The 11,057-nt window shown below is 35.1% G+C and overlaps 1 protein-coding gene across 2 annotated transcripts; it reads left to right on the top strand.

The window, feature by feature from the left end:
• The first annotated feature begins 701 nt into the window (after positions 1 to 701).
• Positions 702 to 10,647, top strand: LOC124637534. Of its 2 annotated transcripts, none has more exons than XM_047174175.1 (4): positions 702 to 929; positions 8,888 to 9,071; positions 9,647 to 9,786; positions 10,411 to 10,647. In XM_047174175.1, exons 2-4 carry the CDS (start codon positions 8,936 to 8,938, stop codon positions 10,507 to 10,509), a joined length of 375 nt encoding a protein of 124 aa, XP_047030131.1. In that variant the 5' UTR covers positions 702 to 929; positions 8,888 to 8,935; the 3' UTR covers positions 10,510 to 10,647. The 2 variants fall into 2 exon arrangements, with proteins under 2 accessions (XP_047030131.1, XP_047030047.1); XM_047174091.1 differs by having other exon boundaries at positions 719 to 929; positions 9,644 to 9,786.
• The last annotated feature ends 410 nt before the right edge of the window (positions 10,648 to 11,057 follow it).

The raw sequence follows: 11,057 nt of genomic DNA, 5'->3' as shown, positions 1-11,057 counted from the left end.
GCTTTCAGGGATCCGCCAAGCGTATATTGTAATATGTATTTTGAACATAACGACCTAAAAATGTAGGTAATGTTTAGGTATGGACATTTTGTTGTTGCTATTAATTAAATTTCATTACTTCAATAGGGTTCTGTATGTGGTGAAGGTGTCACACGTTCCTTGAGTTCACTGGAGCAGAATGTTTGAGGTATTATGAAAATTTAATTAGTCTGCCTCCTCGTCGCTACTGTAAGTTTACGCATGTAGAATTCGTAATAAAGAAGATGCAGTTATATTGTTAGCTGTAAACTAAGACAAACACTGCTGCTTAGGAAAGTTTTACACTGAAAAAAGTATTTTACAAAAGTAGTTGAGTTAATTCACAAATAACCAAACCTTGATAAAAGACAAACGAATTTCATTTACGTATTGATCAACTGCTTCTGTTACATTTTACAAAAATATTTTTGTTATTTGAGTTGGTTATAAGCTACAAAATTTTATGTTATCCAATACAAAATTCGGTTTCGGCACTTTGCAACATAATATGTTTTGCTATACTCTACACACTTGTGACTTTACAGTTGACCCAACTAAAACTATTTTTTTAACGAATAGTTGCTGTTTTTCAAGTCTGCTATATTAGTTTGTTACCAGCTAAATAGTATTGTTGAAATTTGTTTTGCAAAGTTACTAAAAATAAACAAAAAATTTGGCTGTGATCAACTAATATTGATTATGTTGGTTTTAGAATATTTTTGGTTATCAATAATACAGCAATATAATAGGTGGTGAATAAAGTTATGCTGCGCATAACAAAACGTTTTGGTTGCATCAAACACGGTCACGGAAGTAACCTGTAGAAACCTGTTCTTCTCGTGTTGCGTTGCGAGTAGGTACTTGCGAGGCGAGTGTAGGTCTAGGTAGTGGATGTGTGTCTGTTGTGCAATGTGCATCATAGAGTATAGTAAATAGATTGGGAATAGAGAACCCACTTCGATTTTTTTCTGCAACCTTCAAACGATTTTTGAAGCGCCATCTGGTATCGTCTGCCGAAACAAATTGTTTATGTGTGCGTACATCCCATTTCACACACATGTATACATCAGTATTGTCTACAGGTTATTCGTCATCTCGACAGACTAAACTCACCATTAAAGTGTCGAGTTGGTGAAACTCGAAATTTGTACATTTATCATGTCGTCAACTCGCCACTCAAGATTTTCATTCGTGTCCAGTTAGTGAAACTTAGATTTTATCACTTTTATGTTTTCGCCAACTGGATACATTGTGTCACAAACATCATCGGCCACTGAACGTCCATTTTGCAAACGTTTGAAACGCGAAAAGTTGATTCCCAAACTTGGCGAAAACATAAAAGTGATAAAATCTAAGTTTCACTAACTGGACACGAATTAAAATCTTGACGTGGCGAGTTGACGACATGATAAATGTACAAATTTTGAGTTTCACCAACTCGACACATTCGTGGTGAGTTTAGTGTGTCGAGATGACGAATAACCGTCTATAGATATTCTAGGGGAATTTGTTCATACGTACGTACTTACAAAATATAGCCACAGAATGTAGAAAATAGTTATTTATTGAAATATGGAAATACAACACAGATTACTACAACTCAACAGAACAACGTTATGTAGGAACATTTAGAAAGTACTTAGTAGGCGACCTGGAATTAAATAAAAATCATATTTACTTATGTTTATGTTTATTGTAATAAATTTGTGCTGAAAGTTTAGTTTCATCATCCTCATCACGATATTGGATTTTACCTGATAAAATTCGATTAATTGAGCGGCACCAACTATATACCAAAATATTTATTGTAATGTTTTCAAAAACATTTCTTAATTCTATCTTGTGGATATCGCAGGTGAAAGGATAATCCACAAATATGTCTAAAAACATTTTTATCTTTTCTTTTAATTTAGTTTTTGGCACATTCTTTTTCAAAATTTCTACTACAATATTTTGTATGTCTTTAAAAACTTTTTCCGCCACTATATTGGGATACAACAGACAATGTTTTCCTTTTGTATATTCTTTTGCCCTTATATAACTATTTGATTTTAATTGACTGTCGCCAGTTAGTTCAGTTTTGCAGTGCCTGCATGATTTAGCAACTTTTTTAAAACATTTAGCCAGCACCCACCCACATACATAATTGGCCTGACCAGCATCAGCAGGCTCAGAATTTAAATTTATAAAAGGCACCTCAATTTCGTCATTTTCTTCTTGCTGAAATGGTAGAACCTCATTACTGGGAACATTAGAAGTGTTTTCTAAAAGTTTGTCTTCCAAAAAGAAACTCAATGTCTGAAGACAATCATTGTCATCATTTTCACAGTTAGCGTTAAGTGAATGGGGTGAGTTATAATTATTTAAAAGAAGTGATTTATAGGCACCTTCAAAGCTAATTGTGTTGGGTGCCGTATTCCTCACCCCAAAACTTCTAATGTTCCCAAAAAAATTTTCCAGTGGGTCCTGGTTAAAGTTTCTGGTCATCATTGTATCAAATAAATATTTTTGGGATAATATTTTCCACAACTGTTGCATGCCCTCAATAGTACGTATAAAATTTTTTATTGAAGGTACCGAACTCGTTTCAATTAATCTTATTTTATTTTCCTTTTCTTTTTTAACTTTAATAAATTTTATTGATTTTAATACCTTTTTGGCATTTTCCCATAATTCATGATGAGGAGAATTGTTTCTAACACCACATTTATACATTTTTCCATGTATCATATTAAATGAGCTTGAATTTAAGGAATCAAATAAATTGTCCATCATTTTGGTAAATGTAATTACTTGGCGGCACTCATTAGATAAATCGCCCCTAGCAGATAAATGTTCTGCAGCTGTAGCAACACTGCGGCTAAAAATTTGGGTTGCGTGTTTGACCTTCATTTTTTTTATTTTCTCCACATAAATATGTTCATCAGTTAGTTTCTGACATATTTTTAATTCACCATGTAATTTGTCCGCTTCATAAATTTTCTGGTAATATTCCCATTTTATCGTCTTTTCAACCTTTTCTTCGAAGTCGAAATATTTTAAGTCCTTCGTAAGTAAATTGTTTCTTACCCCTTTCAATAAATGAGGGACATCAAATAATGGGATAATTTTAGATTTCCCTACTTCCATTACATCATGTCTCCATTCCTTATTTTCTTTTATGAATTTTATTCTACTATCTTCAATAATTTCATTCACTACACTGACATTTACTGTGCTTTGGTCGCACACTGTGCACAAAATATTAAGCCCTGTACCCTGAACATATTTAATGACTTTTATAGTCAAGGCTTTTAATTCTGCTTTGTTAACAGAATTTGTAAAAAAGTATGCAACAGGCTGTTTAAATTTTTTCTTTAATCCTTTGACCATGTAAACTAAAACATGGTCAGCAATTTTTTTACTACGCCAAGCGAATCCCTTTAATTTATCCTTAGATCCGTCGTAATGGATCTGCGGCGATATTGACATCTCGTCAAAAATAAGACAGCAGAGGCGATCTTCTGGACTTAATTCCTTCACAGTCTTTCTCATTTTTATGAATAAAAACTTATTTAGCCCCGACTCTATTTCAATTTTCGCAAGAAGCCTTTTTAATGATTTTATAGAGGGCAATGTAAAGTATTTATATAAAAGAGTATAACTCTTGGGACTCTTTTTGTACATGGAGAGAGACAAAACTTTTTCCTTTAAAGTAAACCTCCGCCCACGAGCTCTCTTGTGAGTTTGGGTGTACTGCATGTTTGTGAATATTTTTGCTGCAGTTGTCATATTTCTCGTTATTTTTTTTAAACAATTTGTATTGCTAATTTTATCAACGCTGGCTAATCTTTCTTTCAAACTACTACTCCGTTTACGTAACCGAATAATTTCGGTTTTTAAATTCTTCATTTGGAATCTTGAAATCTTTAATTCATTCTCCAGCGATGAAGTTGATTTCAGTTTTTCTGCAAAAAAAAAAAAACTTTTACTTTACTACTTTCCACACCCAGATAAAAAGTAGCCTATGTATAAACATTTTTTTTGGATATCTTATGGTATAAACTACATTGGCACTTACTTTTGTCTCCTTTAAGTTTCCGTCTTTGTTGTATACCATGTTTACTGCAATAATTATGTTCTGCTGCTATAACACACGCATTGGGAGGTGCAGCTGAAAATAAAATAATAATAATTCACCATTGTCATTGTAAACATCAAAATTACTAGTGTGAGTTACATGAGGATTATTAACCTAAATTGTCATTACAATAAATCAAGTTGAAGTGTGTTTGTAATGACTACACAACAGTTACATATTACTTAATGCAGTAATTAATTATGGTAGCTAGTTAAACATAATTTGAGAATGTAGGTAGCCAAGCGTTTACATACCAGTGATTATTTGCTTTGATGTAGAAGGCAGATCCCATATATTATGTTCAGGCATAGGAAGTTCAGTTGGTATATGTGGAGTTGCAGGAGGCATATGAGCATCTTGTGATGGAGCACCTGGAAATAGTAAAAACAAGTCTAAGATCCCACTAAACAACAACCTTCACCGAGTTGGTTAAGGGGTGAATGAACAGTATTTTATATCCAATTAAATATTACTATACTGCAAACAGGTGGCCTTAAAGGTATCTATGAAAAAAATGAAATTTAAAAAGCGTCGCCCCCACCCAGAATACAAAGGGGGCGGGATTCTCCATCGCGATTAGCTCTGGTACCCGCCTGGGGTATTATTACTCTATTTCGTAGTCGCATTAAATTATATTAGGAGCAATGTTTTAAAACTTAAGAAAAAGAAAAGTTAAGAGGTGAAAGAGAGAAGGTGACTGCAGAGTACATATTTTAAAGTAATAAGATATATATTTTATCAGACACTGAAGAGAAGGTAAAGGGAAAGGGAAGGTTAGTTGGGAAGTTGGGACCGTTAGTTGGAAAGGGTTAGCCGAGGTGTTATGACTATATTTTCTGATGGTACCTCATGTTTACCAATTGGCACAGGGTCGTCTAGTTCTTACTGACTTCTTTAAGCGTTCATGCCTTCCCCCATCACGTCAAGGTGGCCCCATGGGGGGGGGGATTATTATTATAAAAAAAATGCAGTATTTAATTATGGCAGCTAGTTAAACATAATTTGAGAATGTAGGTAGCCAAGCATTTACGTACCAGTGACTATTTGCTTTGATGTAGAAGGCAGATTCCATATATTATGTTCAGGCATAGGAAGTTCAGTTGGTATATGTGGAGTTGCAGGAGGCATATGAGCATCTTGTGATGGAGCACCTGGAAATAGTAAAAACAAGTCTAAGATCCCACTAAACAACAACCTTCACCGAGTTGGTTAAGGGGTGAATGAACTGCATTTTATATCCAATTAAATATTAATATACTGCAAACAGGTGGCCTAAAAGATTTCAGTTCAGTTTAATTGTGAATAATTAAGAATTTTGTTTTCTTAATGGCAATTTTAACTCAGTAGGTGGCATTGCGATCTAGTTCAAGAATAAAGATCTAAATCTTACCCTGAAGATGGAGAGTAGGAACAGCTATGTTATTTAAACGGTTGTTGCGATTCTTAAACTTGTCTGCAAAATGTATGTCACAGATGACTCGCTTTCTGTAAAATTTGATATCATCTGCAGTCTCCAGTTTTCCACCAACTATATTAACCCAGGCTTTGAATAACTCAGGATTCTTTTCTGGGTGTGGAAATTGATGTTGTGTCACACCTGAAAAATAAATTACAAAAATATGAAGTTTGTATGCTGATATTGTATAGTGTATGTATGAATGAATACCTATTACCTATGTATGTGTGCGCGTGTCTATCTATGTATGTCTATCTTATTAAATCATGTATCATTTCATATGGGATTCAGTAATAAATGGTTACTCGTAAGGAACTGTGTTTCTCTAAACGCCCAACCTTATAATTGACTGAGTTGGTATCTCCCGTGATGACAAGTTTATCCGGATGACTAGGAGCTTTCAGGAGCACGATTCTGGGGCCCGATTCTGTTAAGTTAATAATGTCAAAATTGAATAGAAATTGCATCGCAACAGCTTTTTTAACCATATCGGGCATTCTGTTACTAATATAAGACCAATCGTATTCCAACGACATTCGATTGGTTTGCGATTGGTCTGCCATTTTGGTCTATATTACCATAATATTCTTAGTCTATATTGCCATATTGCAATCGTAAATCATTTGCAGACAAAATGATTCATTATTGAATGACAGAAAAGGATAAAAACGTTTATTTCAAAGAAAAAATTGCGCAGAATCCTGCCCCTGCTAATTTTACTTTAGCGACATGCGATTCACATCCGACTGAGATCCAATCACGACTCAATTACGATTGAAGCGTATGTGGCATTCCACTATTTTTTCTTTTAAATAAACGTGTTTATCCTTTTCTGTGATTCAATAATGAATCATATTGTCTGCAAACGATTTACGATTGCAATATGGCAATATCATCATCCTCCGAGCCTTTTCCCAACTATGTTGGGGTCGGCTTCCAGTCTAACCGGATTCGAATTATTCCCAACTAGCGACCCGCCCCGGCTTCGCACGGGTAACAGTATTTCTCCATTATTTAATAGATGTTATTATACATAAAAACCTTCTCATGAGTTACTCTATCTATTAAAAAAAACCGCATCAAAATCCGTTGCGTAGTTTTAAAGATTTGAGCGTTCATAGGGACATACAACATGACACATGACAGAAAAAGCGACTTTGTTTTATACTATGTAGTAATAGTCCCCTCTAGCGCTGTCCTCCGGGGTGATAGCCGGGAATTGTCTTCCCAGTTATCACCGGGGTGACAATTTGTGCCGACTGTTCCCTTTGAAAACTGACTAGAGGGGACAAATGGGAAGTCTATTTCTCAGTTGTCACCGGGGGGGTGACATTTGCTACGGTTCCTTCTTCCTTCCAAAGAAAAAAAAATGTAATTACCATAGATTTCAGGTTTTTTATTTATTATGCTACATAGAATCTTCCAAAGAAAAAAAAATGTAATTATCATAGATTTCAGGTTTTTATTTCTTATAACAAACAACATTGTGTTTCCTTTAATAGGTACATCACATATTATTAATTTCTATTAACACCAATCGTTTTCTTAATTTTATTTAATTTAACAAGATTACAAACTGTGTTACAAATAAGCATGCGACTAATAAGCACTTTTAACTTAACCATTAGTGATTATCTGTGATTAGTATTAATTAAAGTTATCTGTGATTGTGCCTATTATAGGAAACATAATGTTGTTTTTGTTTTTTATAGTAGTATTAACTACTATAAAAAAATCGATTTTTGTAAGCCTGTTGACATTGTGTTAGTTAAAATAATAATATATATATTTTTTTATGTGATTCTATGTAACATAATAAATAAAAAACCTGAAATCTATGGTAATTACATTTTTTTTTCTTAGGAAGGAAGAAGGAACCGTAGCAAATGTCACCCCCCCGGTGACAACTGAGAAATAGACTTCCCATTTGTCCCCTCTAGTCAGTTTTCAAAGGGAACAGTCGGCACAAATTGTCACCCCGGTGATAACTGGGAAGACAATTCCCGGCTGTCACCCCGGAGGACAGCGCTAGAGGGGACTATTGGGAATAATTCCCGGATTCAGCTGAGTACCAGTGCTGTACAAGGAGCGACTGCCTATCTGACCTCCTCAACCCAGCTACCCGGGCAACCCGATACCCCTTGGTTAGACTGGTGTCAGACTTACTGGCTTCTGACTACCCGTAACGACTGCCAAGGATGTTAAATGATAGCCGGGACCTACAGTTTAACGTGCCATCCGAAACACAGTCATTGGTTTCTAAGATATACTTAGAAAGTACATACAAACTTAGAAAAGTTGCATGGGTACTTGCCTGACCTGGAATCGAACCCACGCCCTCATACTTGTGAGGTTGGCTCTTTACCCACTAGGCCACCACGACTTTGAGGCAATATGGCAATATAGACTAAGAATAATATGGTAATATGTACCTATAAACCAAAACGGCAGACCAATAGCAACCAATCGAATGTCGTTGGAATACGATTGGTCTTATAAATATTAGTAGCAGAATGCCCGAAATGGTTAAAACTGATATTGCGATTTAATTTCTATTCAATTTTGATATTAATAACTTAATGATACTATTAACAGAATCGGGCCCTAGGTACTATGAACTTGATAAAGAAAGCACTTACCCGGGTTGTGTGAACATCCCAATTCGCACCGCCTCGGCATGATTATATGCACTCAAACAAGCGTCTCTAATCGCTAATAACACAATAACAGTGTCTATTTCACAAATATCACAAAAAAGGCGTCTTTATCGCAAATAATACTAAACACTAATGGCGTCTTTTCGCAAGTTATGTGAAACAATGAAACAGAGGAGCACAGCTCAACTCACTCACTAATTCACCGAAAACACAGCGGATGAGTAAAACTCAAATCAACGCAAGTCAACAGCAGAAAACACTTAAATGGACGAAAACTTAACACACAAATTGTATGTACTGTACTCGCCATTAAAATTCAAATTCTAACTTCAGCATTGGCAGTTGGCACGGTTTATTGCCAACCAAAAAAATAATTATAGAAAAATAATTTATGTATATAAAATAGTGTACAGATTTAATAAAAATAATTGATAGATTTCCTACGTAATACTAATATATAAAATAATTTTTAGATTTCAATAATTTTAGTGATATTTTATGGAAGTTAATTTTTGATTAAAGAGCCATCTATTATCACTTGAAGATATTAAATACTTTAGGAAGAGGATTGCAGATGGCGCTTTTCTAAATTTTTTACCGAAATCTAGTCAAGTACGGCAGTGACCAGCCCCTGATGTGCATCGTCTATGGCGAGCGGGAAAGCCGGCGTTTTCGATTTTATGCATGAATCATATATCATCAAGCAACGTCAAGAAGATTTCAAGAATGGAGCCGCCGCCGGTAGACGAGGCGGCAGAGAAAACGATCTCGGACTATCTGCGGTCTTGGGGATTGGAAGCTTACATTCCAAAATTTTTGGGTGAGTGTTTTTCACTTCTATTTCTTACATAATTAGGACAATAGGTAGTGTTTCATTCGTTAAATCACTATTTTAAACAGGGCATTTCCCGTTAGATGCACTTTTGCATTCTTCTGATGCGTAGTGCTACTTTGCCGAAAAGTAGAAAAGCAAGCACCATACTACTACACATCAGGGTGTCGCACAAGGCGACTGATGTCAAGGTTTACCGCCTAATAGGTACCTTCGTAGGCCAGGAAACGGCAGGGTAGCAGCGTTTTCTTCCAAACATGGAGATTATGACAGTACTCTGCAGTATTGGAGAACGCATATATGTTCAGCAATGGACTGTTATGAGCTATTGTTTGACTATTTATGCAGGTCTTTTGCTTTCCTAGTGTATGATATTATTAACTGCCTACCTACCACACCCAAAGATGAACCACTGACCCCCGCACCTACATAACCTAGGGCCTGTCCTCTCCCAACCAACTCTTATTTTTATTAAGAAAAGTCCCGTGGTACTAGTAAACAAGCTGACTAACTGACTTAGTGCGGAGATAAAAAGACTAAACTTATCCATATTATTTCAGAAGAATCCATTGATGTGGAGACTCTCCAAATGTTGTCAGAGGCTGACTTGAAAGACTTAGTGCCAATTATTGGACACCGGGCTAAGCTGACGACACAAATCAAACTTTTGACCAATATAATGTCAAATGCTTTTGAGAACACTGTAAGTAATAATAACAATAATTAATACTTAATTAGTCATTTAAATCTACACTAATATTATAAAGCGAAAAGATTTGTATTTCTGTGTGTGTGTGTGTGTATGTTTGTAATGAATAAACTCAAAAACTACTGCACCAATTTCAAAAATCCTTTTATAATTAGAAAGCTACATTTACCGTGAGTAACATAGGCTATAGTTTATCTCCATAGTACGGGAACGGGAACTACACGGGTGAAATCACGTGACATTTGCTAGTTAACATTAAAATATTTAATAAAAACATTTATATATGTTATAATTCATGTATGTATGTTAGTAATGATTACTTTTTAATTTCATTACTGTCTCTGTGGTCTAGTGGTTTGGGGCTTTGGCACCTGATCCAGAGGTTGTGGAATTGAATCCCATGGAAAATACTTAGAGCATGAAAGTCATTTTGTGAAGTTGTTCCCAGTTTGATTAGGATAATGCAGGCCGAACCAAATCCAGGGTTGTTGTCTGTCCAATAGGTTATCCTGTGCTTTGGAAGGCATGTTCAGCCATCAGTCCCTGTCACTGTCTCGGACAGTGGTCGTCATATAAAACCATGTTAGAGTTTGATCAGGATATTATTTTATATTTCAGTGTACTAATACTACTCCGGACTCAAACAACCAAATAATGCTGTATACAGTGGAAGATTTGCCAGTTGTACAGACATTACCTGATGAAAAATGGAAATGATCGAATTTTAAATACTATTATAGTGTATGTAGCTAGGTTTGGCTAGTATAGTGTGCTAGCTCTTTGTCTGAATTAATTATAAGTTCCTACTAAAATTAATTGATTTGATACTTAATAAATAAATATAATTGTAAAAAACAAATTTGTTTTTCTTATTCTATCTCAAGTTTGTAACCGAAATGAATACCATAGTAGGTAAGATTTGGGGAAGGATATATCTTGCTAAAACTTCTTATAGGTAGGTAAATGAAAATCTACAAGAAAAAAAAAACACTTCAGGCTGATGCTACAGGGTAGCCCGCGAAATTCAAATTTTCTTACGTTTTTTGCAATTTGCTGGCCAGTGCTAGGTTGTATGTTGATTAAAATATTGTTCACGATTGTAAGACGTATGTAGTTACAGAACTAATAATCATCAAAAGCATCAGTACAATCCTCCAAGTTCTAAAAGGTCTAGCAAAAAAGATTTTTTCAAGGTCAAAGTCATTGCTAGACCTTTTAGAACGTGGAGGATTGTACTCATGCTTTTGATGATTATTAGTTCTGTA

This window comes from Helicoverpa zea, chromosome 1, assembly GCF_022581195.2.
Source record: "Helicoverpa zea isolate HzStark_Cry1AcR chromosome 1, ilHelZeax1.1, whole genome shotgun sequence".
NCBI lineage: Eukaryota > Metazoa > Arthropoda > Insecta > Lepidoptera > Noctuidae > Helicoverpa > Helicoverpa zea.
This window is presented reverse-complemented; position numbering and strand designations above follow the sequence as displayed.